Source organism: Neovison vison, chromosome 8 (genome assembly GCF_020171115.1).
Source record: "Neovison vison isolate M4711 chromosome 8, ASM_NN_V1, whole genome shotgun sequence".
NCBI classification, from domain to species: domain Eukaryota; kingdom Metazoa; phylum Chordata; class Mammalia; order Carnivora; family Mustelidae; genus Neogale; species Neogale vison.
The window spans coordinates 131,273,927-131,297,397 of NC_058098.1; the positions used below are offsets into that span (position 1 = coordinate 131,273,927).

General features: G+C 47.0%; 1 protein-coding gene across 1 annotated transcript in view; it reads right to left on the reverse strand.

The window, feature by feature from the left end:
* The window catches only part of VSNL1 (visinin like 1), a 99,937-nt gene that overhangs the window by 41,232 nt on the left and 35,234 nt on the right, over positions 1-23,471 (reverse strand). Inside the window, exon 2 of the mRNA XM_044262046.1 lies at positions 16,406-16,572. Coding sequence (XP_044117981.1) covers positions 16,406-16,567 — 162 coding nt within the window. The 5' untranslated portion in view covers positions 16,568-16,572. The remainder of the gene's footprint in view (positions 1-16,405; positions 16,573-23,471) is intronic.

Consider the following 23,471-nt stretch of genomic DNA (forward strand, 5'->3'; position numbering starts at 1 on the left):
TAGCCTCTGTTTCTGTTGTAGCATCTACAGGACACACAGCAGGAACTCAGTGAATATTAGCTCCCTTTCCTTTGTCTTTCTGAAAATTGCCATCAGGATCAGAAAAATGTCACAACCACTTGTTTTATGGAACAAAGATTTTCATATTCCCTGGGAAAAGTGGCCAAACCTGGCACCACCGGATCAAAGCAAGCACGGTTCAGGGCCTTGAGCTGTGGGCCTGGCCTGGCGAGAGTTCAGAGGAAGATTCCTTGGAAACCCACAGTAGAGACAGAGAGCCAAGGCCCTGTCATCAGATGCTTCCAGCCCCATATCACTGACACGTTGCAATCCAATGTCATGTTCTCGGTCCTCGACAGGCCTGTTCTGATAAAGGGCTGTCTAATGGGCAGGAAGAGGAAAGTTTTGCCAATGTGCTTGTTTCCATTAGATTATGGATGTATTTTTAGTGTGGCTGAGAAGTAGCTAGGATCTTGACCTGTAAGATGATTTTATAGACTAGGACCAGGAAAAGAATCCCAGGAAAAAAAAAAAAAAAAAAAGGATTGCGAATGTTTGCTGCTGTTGGGAACTCCATCTTTTCATTGCCACTGGCTCATTATGTTAAGATGGAACTCAAGAATGATTTCTTCTGGGAAGTTCCCCTAGATCCTCTGCCCAGAACTACCCATTTTCCAATGCATCTAGCACAACATTTACCTCCTTGTATTACCATTGCCAATTTCCTTGACAGGCTCCCCCGTCAGCTGAGCCGCCTGAGTACAGTAGCCACTGTTGGTTCATTTCAGTGACCCCGGCTCTTAATTTGAGAGTGTTGTAGAGGAGATGTCCCATAAGTTTAATGAATAAATGGATGGATAGATGAATGGACGGATGGATGGGTGGATGGGTGGATGGATGGAAGGAAGGGTGGATGGATGGATGGAAGGGTGGATGGATGGATGAAATACAAAGACCAAGCAGATATTCTGCACTGGTAAATCTTACTACAAGCATGACTACAAGTCCTATGTCTTAGCTTCTCTCACCCATTGTTAGGTATTTGTCCCTTATGTGACATTACATTTGCCAAATGCCACCACAGACCTGCTTTTCACATGATGTTCAAGTCATGTGGGCAAATAAAAGCCTCTACTGTCAAAAAGATACCAGGAGAGCAATGCAAGCCTTTAAACACGTTCCACTAGTCCAGCGTGCACCCCGCAGAGGCACCCCAGTGAGGGTCAAGATTCGAGCACCAGGTGTGAGAAGAAAGCAGAGGCACAGGGCATTCTTATATTAGCAAATTATAGACAACAGATTCTCATGTTTAAAAAACAAACCCCAGTTGTGACCAATTGTTGGGAACTTTACGGCTCCAATTTAACTCTCTATTTGGATGAAGCTTCCATCGGGCCCCACTGTATCAAACAGATCGAAGCCCTGGGGAGGTTGTCAGGCCCAGCTCAGGCTGCAGAACAGTATCTTGGCACCATCTACTCTTGGCAAAGAAGAAGCACACACAGAGTGAGCCCATTTCTGCTTGTCCTGGCCTCAAGTCTCATCCACAAAGAAGCTCAAATGCCAATCCTGCTGTCCATCTCGCACCTGACCTTTAGAAGAGAGGCTACTGGTGGACAGAAGCCTTCCAGGAATGTACCTTCTATGCAGAGATTGCTACCTGTCCCCCATCTAGTCTTTTCTCCTTCTAGGGTAATTGACTTCTTAGCTAGGCACAGGGTCATCCAAAACTGAGGCTCCTTTCCCAGTGTCCCTTGCAGCTGGGTGTGGCCATGAAACTAAGTTCTGAATACGGCTGAGGTGATGTGTGTAATTTGTGGGTCTTGCCCTTAAGAGGAGGGCATATTCCCCCATCTATTCTAGCTTGTCCTTCCCACTACCTAGAAGGTGACACTGTGAGGAGTCCCTTGGGGTCATGTGAATCAGAGAAACAGCCTAGGAAAGGAAACCAGTAGAAAAGGGAATGAGTTCTGGGTGGCTTGTAGAGCAGCGCCGCTAGGCTAGCTTAGACTTTCTGTGAGAGAAAAACAATCTTCAGTCATGTTGAAACCACATGAGTCTGTAAATGAATTGAATATGTATGTGTGTTTTTGTGTATACATATAAAATTTCTCTCACACATACGCACTCAGCAGGATCTTCATTTTCTCCTCTTGACAGTTTTTAATTCAATTGAGTTTTGGTCCTTCAAGGAAGTCATTCATCCATTTGAACAATAAATGCGTATTAACATGTGTCTCTAACACAAAGTAATAGGGCATCTTCAATATCTTTGAAACCTTATAAGGAAATGGTGAGACTGATTCTTGTGAAAAGTCATCCTTGCTTGATATATATCATATTAATTCTCTATCAACCAGGATCCTCAGTTACCCAAGGCATTCCTCATCAGTCTGGACACTAAGACTTTTCCATTCAGGTAGCTGATTCAGGTGGCTAATGCAACTTCTAAAGTCCCCACCTTGTCATCATCCTGAAAGCTAAATGGACAATGGTCCCAACTCCTGTCATCCCTTAGCTCCAGGACATCCGCTGGTTTTGTCTTATGTAAGCTCTCCCAATGCTGGCTAGATCCTCAACCAGCAAGTTACCCTGGCAACCCAGCTGTGTCATCTTGAAAGATGTCTCCAGGCACCGACTTCTGAGTCTGCAAGAGATTTGACTGAGGCCAAGCCATAAAGCCACAATATATTAGCTCTAACAAGATGTCATCATTCATTGTCCTCCTGGTAGGCATGTCGCAATCTTTTTTAAAAGAATACAGATAAAGATAAGTCCTACCTTGACTATGCAGTGAGATTTACTTAGAAAGCACACGGCTATTTATGTTCAGAGACCATCTATGTCTTTTATGATCTCCCTTGCATTTTTCCTAAAACTCTTTCAGTTTTCACACTTTTCTCTGACAATCAATCTCACTACAAACTCCAACGTAAGCAGCCTAATTTCCAAGTCATCAGCTAGCTTTTTGATACTAGACGTCTCTAGTTTTACATTTTAGCCTTTCATTTCCTCTTTGGGAAAATAACATTTAAGGAAGTTCATTGGCTGCTCTGTTTCGCTGGCAAGTGCCTCGCATCTTCGTAAGAAAATCAGCTAACCGCTTGAGTCTGAGAATGGATGCGTTGCGATCCTGTTAGGTTCCATTCGGCTTATTTAAACTTCCTATATCAAAATGGTTCATTATGACCCTCTGTGGTTTATTATTCTGGATAACACACTATAAAATGTTTTACTCTTTTCATTTATTCTTCAAATCGCATTTTGGTTAATCTATAAGGGAAATTCCTTTACGTACTTATTAATTTGTTCTATCAACCAACTGATTTTTGTTACTGAGTGCTGGGGATACAGAGATGGGTAAGATACAGTCTCTGTCCCTATGGGTTGTAGGACAGGGAAACTGCTATGATACCAAGTGACCTACGGTACAGGGACATTCATGTTCAGCAGAGATCTAACAGAAACAGCCCCACTTGACTTCTAGAATCCTGGCATTAGATGTGAACTTAAGAGGTCATGTGGTTCTCTCCCTCATTTTACAGAGGAAGAAACTGAGGCTGTGCCTGCCTCTCACCTTCTACCTCTCAGCTCCTCAATCTCTTCTGCTCAGCCATGTTGACCTTCTGTCTGTCGAACACAGAGTACATTCCCATATCTGCCTTTGTGCTGTATTTTATTCATTTCTAGATCTCCAGAACAAAGCAGCTGGTGGGAGTCCAAAAAAATGTTTCATGTGGTCCCACACATGTTCTGAGGGAGCTAGGGCAGGAATTACCAGGGTTTTCAATAAACTGAGATTCTATGACTCAGAGAGGTTATTAACTGGCCCAGAATCACACAGCTTGTCGGCAGCAGCATCCCGACGACGACTGGGATTTCTGCCTCTCATTCCCATTCTACTTTGTATTAAGGGTACTTTCTCCTATGAGAAAGAAAGGCCAACTAAAGGTGGCCTAAACCATAAAAGGTAAATGATCCCACCCAACAGATGGTCCAGATACAGTTTCGGGACTGACCCAACAGATCTGGGGTATCACGAAGCGTCCAACTTCTTTCTGTCCACGTTCAGCTTGGAAGTGACATCTCTCACCACGATAGCTGTTCCGGGGTCATACACAGACACCACAAATATCAGCATGCCAGCCTTTCTTTGAGTGAGAAGAAAACCTTTCCCCCAACCCTCCCCGTCCCCGCCAGCAGATCTTTCCTCAGATCCCTTTCAACTAGGATTGGTTAACATGCCCACATCCTAGATGCAAAGCAGACCAGGAAAGTGTGTCTGTGGGTCATTCGCTTCTGCAGTGGGAGCTTGGCCACAACCAGAGAAGAAGGCAAGGGGAGAGGGAGATGGCCGCCGGGTAGGTAACCAACTGTGTCTGACACCTCAATTAATCAAGCCCCCCCTTCGTGTCTCCTTGGGTCAGTGCCAGCCCTTATGGGCATGATCCCATAATGTGTGGACATTAAATGTCCTTAAGAAGGATGCTGCAATTCCTCGTGGTGGGTGGGCTTCTCCAACCTCATGGAGACAGTCAACCCACTGGGTTTTCCACTGACCCAACTCCAGCACAGCCAGCAAGGAGCTCTCGTGCTGTCAGACTCTGTCTCTTTGGCCCACATGTGTACGCTGAGGGGCAGGAAAGGCAGGTTTTCTGTTTGCTGATGGGAAACTGTGGACTTGGGAGCATGAAGGATTGCCCACTGCCCAGTGCAGCAGAGGGGCGGGGACACGGAATTGGCTCTGAGGCCACACCTCCGGCTCCTTCGCCCTGCCACGTTCCCACACCTCCCGCTCCTTCCCACTGCCACGTTCCAATCATAAGTCATCTAGAACCACACTGGTCGTCTATTGGGTGTTTTTTTTTTTTTTTTAAAGATTTTATTTATTTATTTGACAGATCACAAGTAAGCAGAGAGGCAGGCAGAGAGAGAGAGGGGAAAGCAGGCTCCCCGCTGAGCAGAGAGCCCGATGCGGGGCTCGATCCCAGGACCCTGAGACCATGACCCGATCCGAAGGCAAAAACTTTAACCCACTGAGCCACCCAGGCGCCCCCTCTTGGGTGTTTTTAATTAAAGACTATGGTTAGATAAACCACAGAGACCATCCTTATGAGCAGGGCTCGGACCCCCTGAGATTTCCATCCAGGACCCACCTACCTAGGAAAGACCACCGGCAGTCAGGTCCAACCGCCTGCATTGGTGTTTATGACCTTGGGGAAGTTATTAACCGCTTTGTGCCTCAGTTGCCTCATTTGTAAAATGGAGGAAATAATGATACCTTCCTCATACACCCTTGTGAGGAACAAATGAATAATATATGCAGAATGCTGTGCTTGGAACAGGGCCTGACACTCAATAAGCATTCAATTAATGCGGGCTATTATTACCTATTTATTATTCATCTCTGCATCTTGCCATCCTTTGATTTATTCTAGAAAGGACCTTAGGTGTGCCTAGTTTCTATGGTGTTCAATGTTGTAAAGCCAACCAGGGGCCCCACCCTGACTGGCCGGATAACTGTGTGTGTGTGAGAGGGAGAGACAGCCCCCTGGCACAGACAGTAAACTTGATCGCATAGGATAGCAGAAACCATCCCCACCTCCTGCCTCAATATCTAGCGTGGGGATGTTTTGCCTCAAATGGGATCCCGTCCCTCTGGGTCAGCCCTCGGTGGGGCCTGCGTGCCTGCCCCAGGGACCCTGCCTGAGCGCCTTGTACAGATGAAGTCCTGTTCTCCCACAGCCTTTCTCTGGAGTTAATGTAACTGCTCTGAACTGTTAATGTCTGCTGCAGAGAAGTGCAAGGGGGAGGAGGGGAGCCTCTCCTCTCTGCAGTGAGCCGTGAGCCGTGAGCCGTGAGCCGTGAGCCCGCTGCTGGGAGCATTCCCTCCTGCACCTGTGCCTGGAGCAGGCTCTTCTTTTCCTCTCTTCCCCTCCTCCCACACAGGAGCAGTGGCGGCTGGGCCAGCCTGGGGGGCTTGCAGGGAAATGTGGCCAAGACTGGTTCTCATGACTATAAGCCAAGGCGGGCCTCTCCAAAGGGAGGAACAGTCCCCTGGAGCAGATGGCCACTTGAGGCCACACAGAGCCAAACAGACCATGAAAGATTTCTCCTGCACAAGCACACATTGAGGCCAGAGTCCTCACCTCTGGGCTCCTGTCACCAGTCCTCAAGGCTCCAGTAATAATAAGAGTGACCTTGAGCGTTCACTGAGCACCTTTAATATCAAGCCCTTGCAAGGTACATACAGAGAATCATTCGATGGCTCTGGAAGCTAAAGACACGGGAAGTGGAAGGAAGTGGAAGGAAGTGGAGGGAAGTGGAGGGCCCTGGGCAAGAATTCGCAGCTCTGACACCTCAGAGGTGTCAAAGCCCCCCTCCCAAAAATGCTTTGTCAGGTTCCAGGGCTGGCCTTCCCACAAAAGAAGCTGCCTTTTCAAACACCTCACACAATTCTAAGCCACCCTCTGGGTCTCTGATAGAGGGATCCAAGCCTAAAATGATAACATGCCTGATCTGACCCTCATCCTTTGGTCATTTAGTGTAATATATAATCACAAAAATACATCTTCCATTTTCCCTGAAAACAATGTAAGTCACCCTGATAAGACAACCTAGCTTGTCTATAATTTCAAGCCCAAACATGTTGAGTTTGCTTTTTAGCGGAGAGAGAAGGAATTTCAGCTACAGAGGAGATGGGCAGGGGGCCTGATGGAATGGGTGCTGCTTGTCATAGCCAGAGCCAGAGGCTTCGTGGAACACCCCATGTCATTGTTGTCACCCCAAGAGATTTAATGAATTCACCTTCTTCTCAGCAAGTCAGCACCAGCTCCTCACCATAACAGAAAAAAGGCCCAGGGAAGTCCAGCTCCCCAAGGGAGTGGAGGGCTCCCAGCCCGCCGTTCTGCTGGGGCCGGGACCAGGATGAGAACTGGAGTAGACCTGTGGGCTCGGGTGAGCCTCTGCCACTGAAAAGAACAGGTGGGGTGGCAGCCTGGGCAGCCACAGGCGATGTGAAGGACAATTCCATAATGCCCTGAACAGGGTCCCAATCACTCCGAGATCTGGGCCCTGTCCACCTCCTGCTTACCACCTGCCCTGTGGAGGGAGTGTGTTCATTTTGTCTAAGTTCACCCCAGGATCACAGCCCCTTGCCCCGCTGCCTGGGAAGCCTTGCCGGACCCTCCGCCTTCCTTCCCCTCCCCTGAGCTCCCAAAGCTCTGAAGGACCCACATCCTCACTTAGCTCTCTGCGTTTGTCTGCTTGCGAGGCATCTCTCTCCCTAGACGGCGGGGGACTTGCGTGGGTGTACTACCTGTTGGTTCTCTCTGTCTTTAGTCCTGTGCTGCACACGCAAGGTACAGACAGTAGTCAATGAATAACTCAGCCAACCTTTCCTAAGCCATTCACGGGAGGGCACGCGGCAAGCTCCTGCAGCTTCCCTCACTGAGTCACCGAGAATGCTTACGAGGGAAATGAAAGTTAACGGCTCATGCCCGAGACCTTCGTTACGGTGTCTTAAGAAGCAGACAATGCCATGTCATCAGAACGTCTGCGGTCGTCCAACACCTCTTGGTAGGAAAGCACCTGTTCACCTGGTCCCCAAGATTCAGAACTTTAGGGCTTTTCTGGCACCTGATGGCCTCTGTGATTGAGCCCCCACTCACATCTGCAACCTCACTTGTCCCCTGATACCTGGGCAGTCACTCGACAACAGCGGCTGGCTATTCCCCCTCACCACCCACCGGTCTCCCTGCCCCCATGCCCTTGCTTGGGTTGTCCCTCCTCTTAAGGAAATCCTCAAAGCCACAGATCCTATCTGCATTTCAAGGTATCTTGAAATCTTCAGTGAAGATATTTACACAGACATTTGCTAGGCTGGAGTACCTGCACCAGCTTTGGCGCAAATGCCATTTTTCTCTGTGGTCTTTTGGCTCTCTACATGGACTGTTCGAGTAGGCTGTTAGCCCTTTAAATGAGGGAGGCAGTCTGGCTTGAATTCTTCATCCCCCATTGGCTCTTGGTTACAGATTTGTTATAGATATTGCTCAAAGTGATTGTTGAAGATGGTTGACTTCTAACAGCTTCTCTGAATTACCATCTACAGAGGGATTCTCCTCCACTGGACCTAAGGAGGCCCTTGGACATTTTGTAGTTGGATTTAGCCCTATTTTGCTCCTGACTCCCCACCCCCCAATGTCTCCCCCATTTGGACTGCATTTCAACTGAGAGGGGAGAAGTGACTTAGAGCTCAGGACAGGTGACAGGACAGCAACATCAGGAGGTCACAAGGATGGAACCCCAAGCTCCGTAACTACCCTCAGAAGGAAACATCTGCGGTTCAAGACCCATTCCCAGTGAAGCCAGGAGAACGAATAATCAATGACAGAGAGCATGCTTCCAGCAAGTGCTCTGTGGGCCGAACGGAAGGAGGGAGGAAATGATTCCCACCAAGGTGAGTCAATGGTACCAGATCCAAACCCCCGTGGTCCTCTCAAAGGTCAGAAAAATCCAGTACTGTAATGCAGCTTTTATAATGAGAGGTCCAGACAGATTTTGTGTCTTCAAGTCCAATTCTGTAATAAAAATGGGCTATTTCTGCCTCTTTGGCTCTATTTCCAATGAGAAACGGATTGTCCTTTAACAATTAGCTGCAGGGAATAGCTAAAGGGAGAGTATGTCCTTCTGGCTTGAAACTGCTATAATCGGGCTGGAGTTGAGACACATCCTTTCGGGCGTGTGAAGCAATGAAGAAGCAGCTCAGCCTTGGACTGCCCCCTGACTCCCAAGGGCTTTGGTTTCCTCCTGTGTAAAATGGGGGGAGTTGGGGGTGGGCGGACTGAGAGACTTTGAAAGCGCTCTTTCCGACCTTATCCTGAGGGCAGAGGAGTTGAGGTATCATCTAAGAGCATTCCTTCGGATATCATGGCCGCAATGACCATTGATATCTCTCGAACTGACACCTGCCCTATCACCGGAAAGCAAAATCCCAAGGTGTGGAAGCCATCCAAAATAACTTCACACCCAGTGAGGCAGGAGAAGGTTATCATTGCCACCCCTCTGGGATAAATGCTCTAATGCAAGACGTGCCGGTAGCTAGCTATTCCCTGAGACAATCTCGCCATAATAAAATGCCTTCGGAGCCTCCCAGGAGACTTTGTTTTCCCAGAACTATAACTTCATTGTCATCTCTTCCTCGAGATTTCAGCCCTTAGCTCTTGTTTTGCACATTAATTCAAGTTGAAGTGCACCCTCGATCATGTTGGCAAACATTCCAAATGGAAATGAATTCCCAGGTTCTCACTAAAAATTGCAACGTCCCCACCAGCCCAATCTGGATGACATTTTGTGTCTTATGTAATATCTGTTTCCCGAGGGAATTAAGATGTTTCTGTATATAGTTCTGCCTAACAAATTTTTAATAAGGTCTACTCCTCATTACTTCTTAGGAACGAGCAGAGTCTGAATCCCTGAAAACTGATCATCCAAAAATCTGTTTTGAGCCAAGAGTTTTATTTTCAAAATTGATTGGAATCCGGTGTTGAGAAGCCATGGTAGCCGTCTCGGGGTAGGCTGGCATCTGGAAGCGCTCCCGTGCCCAGGTGCCGAAGGTCAAGCCACTAATGAGCCTTTCCTGGGCAAGATGACTCGCTATTTCTGGCTCACTAGAGTTTCCCCGTTGGACAGATTAGGAAGCTGAGAGGTAGAGTGGTTTGTTGATTTATTTAACAAATACTTAAGCACAGGGCTTCCCCAAGGTCACACGGCTAGTATGCGGAAGCGGCAGGTACACATTCTGCCTTCCGGTGAAACCCACCGGATTTATGCGCACTCAGGCAAAACACACGAGCAGTGTAGGCTCTGGGGAGTGGAGAAGGGCTCTAACTAGTGACAGGGTGAGAAAAGCTTGCATAATTGTGTTGTAAAGACATAATATCCTTGTAGAAGGAGGCGGGGAGACCGAAGTCACTGGACTGCAGAGGAGGAAGAGACTGTTCCTGCTTTGAGAATGGAGAGATCAAGGACAGCTCTCCTGGGAGAAGCTTCTGAGCTGGTCCCGGAAGCATGACTAGGATGGAGTGACAAGGGAGCACTGGAGGCATTCTGCTTCGCAATAAAGTAGACTAGAGAAGCTTCCAGATGCTTGCTCCTAAATGTAGCCAAGAGGACACAGGACGCACAGCAAGGTGGAGAGAATGCTGCTTGCACGGTGGTGACAGTCCTCATTTGTGCTGGTCTCTCCGGGGCCTTGGGCAAGTCTCCTGACTTTCCAGCCGCTAAGCCCTGAAGTGAGGGAACTCTACTCCACAGTCTCCCTCCACGGTAGGTCGAGGTGAGAGCCAAGTGAGCGAACCGTCAGAGAGAACCAGTGAGAGAGTCAACAAAGGTAAGGGACTTAGACAAAGGAGAGTAGAGAGGGATCGAGGGAGGGAGAAACAAGAAAGGAGGACTGTGCTCGGAGCCCGCTGTGTACAAGCTTTTTCTTCCACAGGTGGTTTTCACCTTCTCTCAGCCGGATGGCCACGGGGTCCTTGTTTGTTTCATTTTGTTATGTTTTGTTTCAGCCTAATACGCTCAGTCTGTGGGCCTCCTGCCAAGGCCGTAAGAAGCGGCTCTCAAACACAATAGTTATTTTTTCTTCCCACCTTTGGGATTCTAGTCAGTGACACTTTTGAGAGCCCAGACATAAGCCACAGCTCCTTATGTCCAAATCACACTTCCTTTGAGGATCAGCTTCAATATAACCTTCCCCTCCAGCCCTCTGAGGACCCAGAGGCCCTTCCTTGTCTTTTGTGGGCCTCAGCACAGGTGCAGGTATATGGACATTGTGAGCCTGCACTTGACCGCTGGCTGCTTGACGGCAGACCGGACCACAGTGGGCCAAGGAAAGGAACCCTGACATTCTCGACTGGCTCGGGGCCTCCTGAGAACCCGGCCCACAGCTGTGCTCAGGAGAGTGGATGGCGAACCGGGATTGCATTTTATCCCACTGGGGCCTTCCCATTTTCATTTTCATGGGGCTCTGGACAAAACACAATTTAATTAATGGCCCCACATCAGGAAAACATCTCTTGCAAACTGGAAACAAGTTTAACAGGGTGCAGGGAAGAAATTATCATTCTTATTTCCTGCCAGAGAAGTTTATTTGAAAGTGTAGTTTAAAAGGGGATATTTCTTCATTTGTCTTGGTGTCCGCTAAGCCCCACTGGCTCTGCTGTCTTGGGAGTTAGAATGTTAAGCCCACCCATGGTTAGAAACATCTTTAGTGGTTCCTAACTTTTCTTATGGAAAATCACCATAGGGAACACTTTATAAACCTGACTAAAGCTATCCCAAGAGAGCATAGGTACAAACGTTCACACACCATCTCAGTGTATACAGAATTCTGGGAGCCTACTCAAGGATACGCCCAGGGTTAAACTCTAGACTTCTCAAAATGCCATTCATGGATTTTCTCCATTAGAACGATCTGTGGGGTCTTCCTTGGAATCCATTTGCTGGGGCTCTGTCCTCGGCCCAGTGAAACAGCAGCCCTAAGGAAGGGGCCCAGCAATCTGGCAATTAAATAATCAGCCCTAGTGATTTTGAGACACATTCAAGTTTGAATTGGCCATTGATGTAGATCGACCTTTTCATTTGCAAAGTCACTAGATCAAAGTCACAACTTAAATAGGGCAAAATGAGATGCAAATGTTTTATGTTATATTCTATAAAACAAAGATTACATGCCTAAAATCCTAAACTTATTATATGTTTGCATCTAACTTTCAGGAAGCATACCTTTACTCCTGACACTAGTTTTTATTTTCATTTTTTTTCAATTTTTTGGTTTTTTTTTAATTTTTTTTTTTTTTAAATTCATTTGAGAGAGCTACCGAGACAGAGACAGAGGGAGAACAAGTAGAGGGAGAGGGAGAAGCAGACTTCCAGCTGAGCTGGGAACCCAACATGGGGCTCGATCCCAGGACCTAAAGATCATGACCTGAGCTGAAGCAGACGCTTAACCATCTGAGCCACCCAGGTGCCCCGATACTGGTTTTTAAGCATAAGAGCATAATTTGTGAGTAAAATGCTAAAACTCTATAGAGATTTATAGAATATGGTTGTGATACTTTATTAACTAGAAAATCTTTCTTATTCTATTAAAATATCTTTATCATAAAATGTTTAGGCGCTGCAGATTTTATGATATCATTTATTTTTATTTGTTTTCATACTTGTCTCTGAGTACCTGTGCCAATAGAGTTTCGTTGAGAGGCATCTCGGTGGCTTAGTCGGTTAAGTGTCTGCCTTGGGCTCGCTCATGACCCGGGGGACCTGGGATTGAGCTCCACGTTGCGGGGAGGTCCCCGCTCAGTGGGGAGCCTTCTTGTCCTTCTCCCTCTCCTATTTGCCCCTGTTCATGCTCTCTCTCTCTAATAAATAAATATCTTTAAACAAACAAACAGAGTTTTAGTGAGCAGACCTATATTTCCAAAGCTTTAGACCTAGAAAATTTCTTATTGAATGGAATTCCACCAATATATTTTTGTAAAGTAAACATGATACTGAGCTTGGAAAAGGTAAAAACTCTCTACTCATAGACGTTTTATCTTCTAAAAGGCGAAGAGAAAAGGAAGTTTGCCTTTCATCACTGCATTCATTAACTTCTTATTTAATTTTCCTTTTGAAATGAATCTTTCTTTCTCCTCTTGCCCCACCAACAAGCATTTATGTCATTGTGCCTTCCATGGGGGTTAACTGTGCCTTCTCGATTAGCCTGTGAGATCCCGGAGGGTAGGCAGGACCCATCCTTCAGTCACTTCTATATGTCTCCACTATGAGGCTCCCTGAGAAGGAGGTACCCGCCAGAATATAATTTTATCTATAATTCATTCAACAAACACTTACTGGTGGCAGGCTGTGTCAGGCTCTGTGATCACTACTGGGTCTTACGTTGATTGAAATGAGGTGACTAGGGTCTACAGGACGAAAGAATGACCTGAACTAGGAAGGCTTGTGCCCAGACCTGTGTTCCGCGAAGCTCGCCCCAGCAGCTGTGTGTTGGAGGGGCTGGAGGGGACTGATGGGGGGCTTCCGTGGACCCCCGTTGCAAGGCAGGGCCGTGTTCTGCGGTGAGAGCGGGCAAGCCCATCTTCATTAAGCGTCCTACCTTCGCTCTTTCTGTGACACTAAGCCTCATTTTTCTGAACCTCAGTTTGAAACATTTTTAAACGTAGACCTAAGGTAGGGGTTCTTTTCTATTTTGGATACAAAGACTTCTACAGTTGACAGTTTATGCTCCTGACCATGCAGAGGTGTCTCTTTCTTTATCCCACCCCTCCCAAGAGCAGGGTTCTATAGCAGCGAAGTGTCTCTCCTGGAGCCTGCGGTGGGTCGGGTTGGTAAGAGTAGACACACCAGGCTGACGACACAGACGGTGGGCAGAGGCCATAGGCAGTTTTGTTCGCTCGGCTAAATTCTAGAATGTCTCCATGTCCACACTGATAGAGAAGGAGCCACTGAAAAGTGCCTGCTCACCAGGATAAGGACGATGCCTAGCTGAATATTTGCAGTTTGCAGTAGCATTAAAGGCAGTCTTTTCTGGTCAGCCCTTCTCTTGAGCCTTATTACATAATCTACATCTTTCTCTGGGCTTCTTCCTTCTCGCTTACCAGAGCTGTCTTTTCTTTACTCCCTGTATACGTGACATATTTCCTCTGCGGTTCTCCTTTGTATCATGTCTGTCCTTGGACAACTCTGGAAGGAGAAGACTGTGCCAGTTTTCAGAGGCGTCTGGGTAGCTCAGGTCATGATCTCAGGGTTTTGGGATTGAGCCCCGAGTCCAGCTCCCTGCTCAGTGAGGAGTCTCCTTCTCCCTCTGCCTCTGCCCCTCTCTTTGCTGGTGCTTTCTCTCTCTCAAATAAATAAAAAAATAAAATCTTAAAAAAAAAAAAAAGGTTTTGCCTGCTTTCTGATGATTCAACACAGGAACACAGGCTGAGTTTGAACACGGATGTTAAGAGGCTGTCAAGAATCTAAACTCCTCCCGGAAAGTCAGATACTCTCTTCTTGGAATAAAAAAATCCACTCTGGGGTGGGCGGAAGAGGTGAAGGAGGGACATGATATTGGTATATATACATCAGTTGTACCCCAAGATGCTGACCCTCTTGAACGTTTACAGCCCCCCACCTCCATTTTGAGGCTGGTGCTGTCCCAGTGCTGAGAACTTCCAGCACGTAAAGGAAATACCTCATTTCCTGCATGTCAACTACTTCTCCAAAGGCGAGTCTCTCTCATTTTAAAAGACTCGTGGGGAACGCGGCGCACAGAGCTTTCTTAAACACGGAGTGACAGCTTGTATGACCTGCAGTGATACGAAAGTAGCTTTGACAAATCTCATTTGTCTGTACTTTCCTTGGGGCTGAGAGTGAAGACTGTGGTGAAGCTAGGCTCACTCCTGGGTGACAAAATGTGAGAAGATGTGACTTTGAAAACTGAAGAGAGTGGTTGAACAATAGAGGGAAAATGCATACCATCCTGCTTGTCGGCAAAAGCAATTTATAGCCATTGGATAATAAAAGCATTTCTCAGCACTTCTACATGAAAAAGCTCTATGTGATAAAAACTCATGTTTTAGGTCTTAGAAATGGCAAGTGATCTTATATTATCTATACGTATATACTCTATGTCTTATACTATATATATATATATATGTATATACTATACCTGCCACTCTAAGCATACCTTTCTACATACATTTAAGGAGGTAGTTTTGTATGTACTTGGGGCCCTTGGCTGCTCAGCTTTGGCTTAACCATAATTCTGGGTCCCTGACACTCATCAGTGGTCCTTATGGGGTTTCTGAGCTTTTAATAATGCAGTAAGCTCCCATCTGCAAACTCACCCCCAAAACCACAGCTACCACTGAGATACAATCTATATCTAACGATGGGGTCCTACCCCCTTCCCATCCCTCGCCTCCTCTCCACTGAACGTAGCCATCAGTCTGGATCCTGTGTCCATCAGTCTTGCTTTCCTTTCCAGTACAATTTTATTACATCCTATAAAATATTTTTAAATCTGATTTGTGTTTAATTTAAAATATTTTAAGACTTACTTTTTGGGCTTGATGTTTCTGCGACGCTATAGTTCAATGCTTTGCTATGTGAATAGATCGTAATTCACTTTCCACTCAGCCTCTGATGGGCATTTGGGCTGCTTCCCAGCTTTGCTACTGCGAACGGTGCAGCTGTGAGCTTTCTTATACGTGCCGCTGCTTGTACACGTGTGAGGACAGAACTGCTGGGGCACAGGCGAGGTGAAGCACTCAACTTTGGGAGGGGAAAAGCAGTCTTAGTACTTGGTACAATCATGCCCGCACAGAGATGCGGGTGGGTGGATAGTTCATGTTCCTCAAACTGACGGTAGCTACATTTATTTATTTATTTAAAAAGATTTTATTTATTTATTTGACAGAGAGAGATCACAAGTAGGCAGAGAGGCAGGCAGAGAGAGAAAGAGGGGGAAGCAGGCTTCCCACCAAGCAGAGAGCCCGATGAGGGGCTCGATCCCAGGACCCTAAGATCATGACCTGAGCCGAAGGCAGAGGCTTAACCCACTGAGCCACCCAGGCGCCCCTGACAGTTGCTACATTTAAAGGATGAAAGTAATATTTACTATTTGGTATTTTAGTCAGAAAAAGTTCAAAGTAAAACAATGCCCTTCTTCTACAAGCCTGACATTCTATAAGCAGACACGAAACGGAATGTCTTAGATCTTGCCAAATCTAGAACCAGTCCAACTGATAAACTCAGAAGAACCAAAATAAAATACCACAACAATAGAGATTATACTTTCAATGAATGGTTTTAGCTAATGCCCAGGGTAAGATTAACCTGTACACAGTACAAAATGTTAAGAGTGCATGTTGAAGACCTTGATGCCCAGATAGGCACCAGACCTTCCCACCCCCTTCCAAATGTGCTGTGGTGGGAATCTAAGGTTGTTTTTTTCTTATCTGCAAATAGGAGGCCATTTCCTGGTGAAAAAGCGTCCCGTGTACTTTCTCTGTAATGGAGAGAGGCGCAGATACCTTTAACAAGCCAAGCAGTAGTGGAATTAGCAGCGCGTCACTAAGCATCCGCAAACACTCTTCTCTGAGATTCCCACTGTGGTTGCACCCAGTGCCGGCATCTGAACTCTAGTCAGTGTTCTCATTGAACCCTTGCTCTTCTTATTCAGAACCTGCTCGACTTAAGCCTGGAACAAAACACATCTCTGTGCCTTTTTAAAAACGCCCATTTTCCCTTTTGGTTGGAAAACCATCAGGCTGAAACGAACAGGCTCCTCGGAGGTGGGACGTTTCTCGAAGACAGCGCTTCGTGGCCTGAAGAGAACAGGAGACTGAAAGCCACTTACCTTCACATAGAGCTGCTGAAACTCCTCGAGGTTCAGCCTCCCGCTCGGACAGTCCTTGAGGAAACCTTTGTACCACTGCTTGAGCTCATGCTCGTTAAACTCCGTGCTCTTCACCAGGTCCTCCATCACTTCGGGGGCCAGTTTGCTGTTCTGTTTCCCCATTGTGCCTGGAGAAAAGCGGATGCATGCGATTAGCCGCGATCATTTCAAACTTGATTAACAGCCAAGTCCGAGGTCTGAGCAGCCTCTAGCGTGTCCTATCACGTCCCCCCGCCCCCACCCAGGTCGGCCTCCTTCTCTCTGGCGTTCGAGAAAGAAGATGAGCGAGAAAGACCCTTCGAACGGCTCCAAAGGCTGTAGGGATCACTCCCGTCCATCACGCATCCCGCGTCCCCGAACACACAGCGTCGACCACCCCACGGAGAGGCAGCTGCCCTTGTTTGTGCCGCTGGTGTCAAGTGCATGGGCACTGTTTACATTCTCCTGGTATGAACTAAAGTGCATCAGCATTTGCTGCCTGCGTATCTAATTCCACATTTAGTTTATAAGGATATTAAGTGGGATTATTGACACACGCAATGAGAGGGCTTTACAGACAAATGATTATAAGCAGACTTGGGAAATCTGATCAGCGACGGCAGGAAATCTCAGCTGGTTTAGTTCTAACGTTGCAGCTTTTTTTTTTCTTTTTTAATGGAAACAGCTTATTTTTATTAGTCAAATTAATTCTCTTTCTCTGCTCTTCTTCAGAGGTTTCCTACGACGTTGCTGTCAATGTTGGCAAACTTGGTGGCTTTTTAGAGAGATTGAGTGGTGAATTCCAGTTGACCTAATTCCATTCTGATATTGCGGCTGGTAGGTAAAAATATAACTGTATAAAATAATGTTACCTATACCCGCTATGTGCCAGGTTATTGACTGTATACCATGTGTGTTACTTAGAGCAATATTAATTAACTGCTGGATGCCTGGGTGGCTCAGTCATGAAGAATCTGCCTTCGGCTCAGGTCACCGTCCCAGTGTCCAGGACACTGGCATCGAGCCCCACATCAGGTTTCCTGCTCAGCCGGCAGTCTGCTTCTCCCTCTCACACTCCCCACACTTGTGCTCCTGCTCTCACTGTCTCTCTCCCTCTTTCAAGTAAATAAATAAAATCTTTTAAAAATATGTAAACCAACAGCTTTATCTAAAATTCCTTCCTTTTTTTTTTTCTAAAGATTTTATTTGAGAGAGAGAGAAACTTAACAAGAGAGAACATGAGCAGAGGGAGGGTTAGAAGGAGACTGAGAAGCAGACTGCCCTGCTGAATAGACAGCCTAATGTGGGGCTCGACCCAGGACCCTGGGATCATGGACATGAGCCGAAGGCAGACCTTCACCGACTGAGCCACCCAGGCCTTAAAAGCCACTGAAATTCCTTCCTTAATAAAATGTATATAACAACAAAACTCTTCTCAGAGTCACTGTGAGGACTAATTAAGAAACAGGTATACAACGATAAACAATATTCTAAAATTAAAATAGTTTTTGTATTAGTGCAGAAAAATTAAAGAGGATTCTTTAAAGTGTCCCTTTAATGTTGTGGTGTTACAATTTAAAAAAAAAAAAGAGTGAAAAATAAACAAATTAACCCCAGATTGATTTAAAAATTCAAATCAAGGGGTTGGCACAGTCAATTGTCTGACTCTTGGTTATATCTCAGGTCCTGATCTCAGGGTTGTGAGATGGAAACCCCGTCGGGCTCCCCACTCAGTGCGGAGTCTGCTTGAGATTCTCCCTCTCTGTCCCTCCCTCCTGCCTTCTCTTTCTCTCTCCCTTTCAAAAAAAAAAAAAAAATCTTTAAAAAAATAAGTTAAATTCAAAGTGAAAATCTGAAGGATCACCAGAATAAGGAAAGTGTCACAAGATCTTCAAAATCCTGATACTAGAATTGAATTGGGCTTTGAAATCTTACCCACGTGCATCCAGACCTTCAACATGCTTGAGACAAATTCTGTCCTCGGCTCTAGGTGGGTCTACAGTTGCAATCATCCCAGAAGGGGATCATCCCATACTTCGTTGTTTTTAATTTTTTGCCTTCTTCCACAACACATTCCACACCCATTGTCAGCGACCCTCCCTAACATTGAACAATTCTTTCACTGTGATGAAACCAGACCACTCTTGCTACTTCCAAGGAAAGCTATCTCATCGCATCATCGCAATCTAACACAATGAGAGGATATAATTAAAATGCCCATTTGTCTCCCAAGCTCTTCTGTTTGAGCCAGGGACCTGAGGATCAGCAACTATGCCCTTTATCGTGGAACATCTCTACTTATTTTTGCTCTTAATTTCAAGCTCCATGTCTCTTATTAGCAACTGTCTCTTAATTATAGGTACTGTGGGATCCCCCAGCTGGATATGGAAATCAAGTTGGGTACTCAGGTGTCAAGTTTAATTAATCTGGGTGAGAAAACTGTAATCCGTGGTTATCCTGCTAATCAAAAGGTGTATTACCAAACTTCCAGGACTTCACTCTGTCGTTTACAGTCGAGAATTACAAATTTTCATTATTGAACCAGAATCTCCCCGAACAATAACAGCTGCTGAATGCTGAGTGTCGGCTGTGGGACAGGCACTGTGTTGAGAACTTTATGCCCTCGATCTTTAACCCTATGACAGCTCAGCAGTGAGGATTAGGGCAGCTCTCTTGTACAGGACCATGCAAGTACTGTGTGGCAGAACCAGAACCTGAACCTGGATTAGTAAGACTCCAGTACACAATCACAGACAGGTGGATGGAAGGCATCTCAGGAGGAACGGGAAGAGCAAATGCAGGAAGGTTTGTGAGGCTGAATCAGTGCCCCTTGGCAATGAAAGAAGAGAAGAGAGGAGGACCCGTCACTTTGCCAGGCCCTATTTTGGAAAAGACTGTTGGAGTTAACTAAAACCATAAGCCAGAGTGAGTTTGTATTCGTGATGGGAAAGTGGATTAAGTGTTATTAAAAACTGCCTCTCCCAAATGCCTTTAGAAAGTCAACAGCATGAGGACGCCTGGGTGGTGCAGTCAGTTGAGCCCCTGACTCTTGGTTTTGGCTCAGGTCCTGATCTCAAGGTTGCGAGATCAAGCCCCACAACAGGCTCTGTGCTCAGCGTGGAGTCTGCTTAGAGATTCTCTCTCTCCTTCTCCCTCTGACCCACCTGTGCACATTCCAATAAGAAATCTTAAAGAAAAAAAAAAAAAAAAAGAGGTGGGTCTCACACAGGGAACACGGTGAGGACCATGAATCACAGTTTTGGAGACTCACAGGCCTAACCTCGTGCTTCCCGGTCACGGGTCATGGTCAGCCACTATCAGCCAGGTGTGCCTGGCAGTGAGATGAATCACGGGGAAAATCAAGTTCTGGCCAGACCCTGTTTGGATTGATTGACTCCAGCCCACCTTCTGCATGGCTGCCTGAATGAATTTCTAAAATACAAACCTTACCATCTGAGCCTCTCCCTAAAACTGTCAACACTTCTCATTGTCTGCAGGATGTGGCCCCTTCTCCCTCGCCTGGCGCTTGTCCTGCCTACTCACATCCTCATTTGCTGCCCATCTGTCTTTTCACTTGTTCAGCAGGCTTCTCCTCTTTCTTTACGTAGCCTCAGCTCACACACCGCCCCCTCTGTGAAGCCTTTGCGGACTTTCCAAGGCTGATGTAGGCGTCCTTTCTCCAAGGCATCTCCACTCCCTGGTAAAAGCTTCCCTGGTCATTATTTATTTCTCTACTGGATTGTTAGTTTCTTGAGGAGAGGACTGTCTTTTATTTATGGTTGCATCCCTGCTACCTCAGACTAGATGCTCGAAGAGTATTTTTTTGAGGAAAAGAATGAACGAAGGGCCCTGAACCACTGTGAGGTAGGGACTCAAGGACCTTGGCACTGGTCTTCATCAAGTTGTGGTATTTAGTACGTTCCTTTCTGGGAGAATCAGTCTCATAGTAATCTGTATAGGAGAAGAGTCAGTGCCATCATGCGTATAAATATAACACTCCGGCAACAGATGGGAGGGATCTTTCATTTCGCCGTACGGAAAATCGCCTGCCCACCCGGAGGCTGTTTTTTTGTTGTTGCCTTCATCACTAAATTTTGAACATCTTAAAGCCAATATCCTCAGGATTCGGCATAAAGGTGGTGCTTAGTGATGTCGGATGCATGAAGGAAAGCAGGGATGATGGGTTAAGATGCCCTACCTCTGCCCCCTCTGTCCTGGAAGTACCGTGAGAGAGGCCCACAGTCTCTCTCATTATGGGCCCAGGAAAACAGAAAGGGGAAACATGACCCTAAAACTTATCGCATTCCCAATAAAAAGATCTCATGACACACATAAAGTAAAATAAAAAAATCCATGTGTGTATGCGTGTGTGTGTGGGGGGGGTAATTCCCGTTCTGTTTCTAGTTCATTCTGTGATCTTGGGCCAGATCCTTTCCTCCTCTGTTGCTCAGTTTCCCCATTTGAAAAACAAGTCAGTTGGACCAAGTGACCTTTAAGGCCCTTCCAACCGCACTGTTCACTGATCAGCAGCTGAAGTTCTATAAAGCTGAAAAGATGAGTCACAGACTTCAAATTGGCTTGTCTCGAAAGAGTATACACATGTTGGCTCTGTGGGTTCTTCACCTGGGTACCCGTCAGTACTTGCATATTTGTTGCCTAAGAAGGGAGGGGACAGACATGGGGGTGTATGATTTTAAAGCTAGCATTTCGGGTTATAAGATAAAAACCAGCCAAGCCCCAACCCAAATGATTTCTCATGGTTTGCATGGCATTAGAGAGACTCAGTGTTAGACAAGGAACAGGCCTGATGGGGGAGATCTGGTGTGGGCAAAAGAAGCAGAAATGAGCCCATGGGTGAGGAAAGCCTAGCACCAACTTCCCAAGGATACCCAGAAAAGACCACATTTTTTAAGATTTTTTTTTAAATGTATTTATTTGACAGAGATCACAAGCAGGCAGAGAGAGAGAAGAGAGAAGGAAGCAGGCTCCCCACTGAGCAGCGAGCCCGATGTGGGACTCGATCCCACGACCCTGAGATCATGACCTGAGCCGAAGGCAGAGGCTTTAACCCACTGAGCCACCCAGGCGCCCCAAGACCACATTTTTATGCTCCATAGTTTACAAAAGGCTCCGTGCAACAACAGTTACCCATGTAACTGGACCCATGTCCAGTAAGAAAGAGATTATTACCACCGCCTCTTTACTGATGAGGGCTTTGAAGCCCAGAGGAATGGGTACTCTGTCTTAGCTCAACCAGCAGAGAAAGCTTCGTACAGAACAGAAGTCATTCTTCAGGGGTGCCTGGGTGGCTCAGTGGGTTAAGCCTCTGCCTTCAGCTCAGGTCATGATCTCAGCGTCCTGGGATCGAGCCCCACATCCGGCTCTCTGCTTAACAGGGAGTCTGTTCCCCTCTCTCTCTGCCTGCCTCTCTGCCTATTTGTGATTTCTCTCTCTGTCAAATAAATAAACAAAATCTTAAAAAAAAAAAAAAAGTCATTCTCCAGAACCCCCTGGTTTCCTAACACAGGCCACCATCTTCTCCTGCCTGGATTCTGCAAACACTTTCTCACCGGCCTGCCTGCCTTGAGTCTTGCCTGCCTCTCTTCCACTTCCTGCCTAGTCTCAATAGCAGAACTGCAGAGCCAAGGAACCAGGGCGTGAATGAGTGCTCTTAGCACAGATCTGGGAGACTTCCTGTAGGAGGAAAAGGCCGGCCAGGGGAGGCAATGAGCGCCCATGAGCTTCATTCCTCCACAAACCCTTTGCGTCTCAGAGAGAGAGAATTCAAGGATCATATGTGTATGTGCATGTGTGTGCTGGCCCAAGCTTGTCCTTTACCCCCTCCGATATCGAAGGCCAGCCTCCCAGAACACAGCAGGGCCCGCTGAGTGCGAGGAGGTGCACAGACCAGCAGGCCTGGCTTCTCCCAGGTAATCCGGCCATGAGCCTGGCTGAACCTTGGCGAGATTCGTGCAAAGCCTGGGGGTCGAGATGGAGAGGCCCAGGCACTCGTGCGGATACACAACAGGTTAAGCACACCAGTGCGGAAACAGGCCTGGAGGTACAGCTCGAGGGGAGGAAGGGAGGACTTCCGGGGCTCAGTTGGAGGCTGAGGGAGGACAGCGCCAGGCAGAGCAGAGCCGGCTGTAGGGTCAGATTACGGGGCCAGCCCTGAATACAGCGGGTGCCCTCTCTCAGCCCTGGGCTCCTCACTTGTACACCGAAATAACTGGAAGAGACAGGCGTTGTCATGCTTGGTCTCCTGCCTAGAGGACTCCTCCTTTTCCTTCCCACTTGTCTAAACAACCAGGCTAGGTTCCGACGCTGTCTTCTCTGCGACCCTCCTCCACAAGCTCTTACCAGCCCCTCTTCTCCTCCATCGAACGGTTTGCATCAATAATGACCCACGGCCCAGTTAGCTCTGGGCAACTCAACTTGGCGGACATTCGCAGGTGTTGCCTACGAGAAAGGTTCTGTGCTAGGCACGGTGGGAGAAAGACGTGGGTCTTGAAAAGCTCAGAAATGAGTGCAGGAGACATTCCTGCCCATTGGAATGTGGGGTTCGAGGAGATGAGTGCTCAGATCGGAGAGACACAGAGCACAAGGGACAGAGCGACAGCGGACCATCTGGTCAGGCAAGTTCACCTGACTGGTCCCCAGGTGAAAGCTCTAAGTTGGCATTGCCCAAGCTTGCCTGGGGAACAGTGCTTCAGTGCGACGGCGCTACTGTCGTTAAAAATGCAGCTTCACGAGACCCTCCCTCAGAAGCAAATCCATACTTTCAGCAAGCGACTCGGGTCCATTTGGGGAGCACTGATGAAAACCATGAACACAAATCAAAGTAGACGGTCTGAGGAGGAAGCATTCCAAGAAGCACAGACATAACCCAGTTCTCGCTGATGCCTCGCTCCCTCTGCCTGACACCTCTGATGTTGTTTCAAGATCCTGTATTGAGGACTAACATTAGGAATTTAAGGGGCACCTGGGTGGCCCAGTCTGTTAAGCTTCTGACTCTTGATTTCAGCTCAGGTTCTGATCTCAGGGTCAT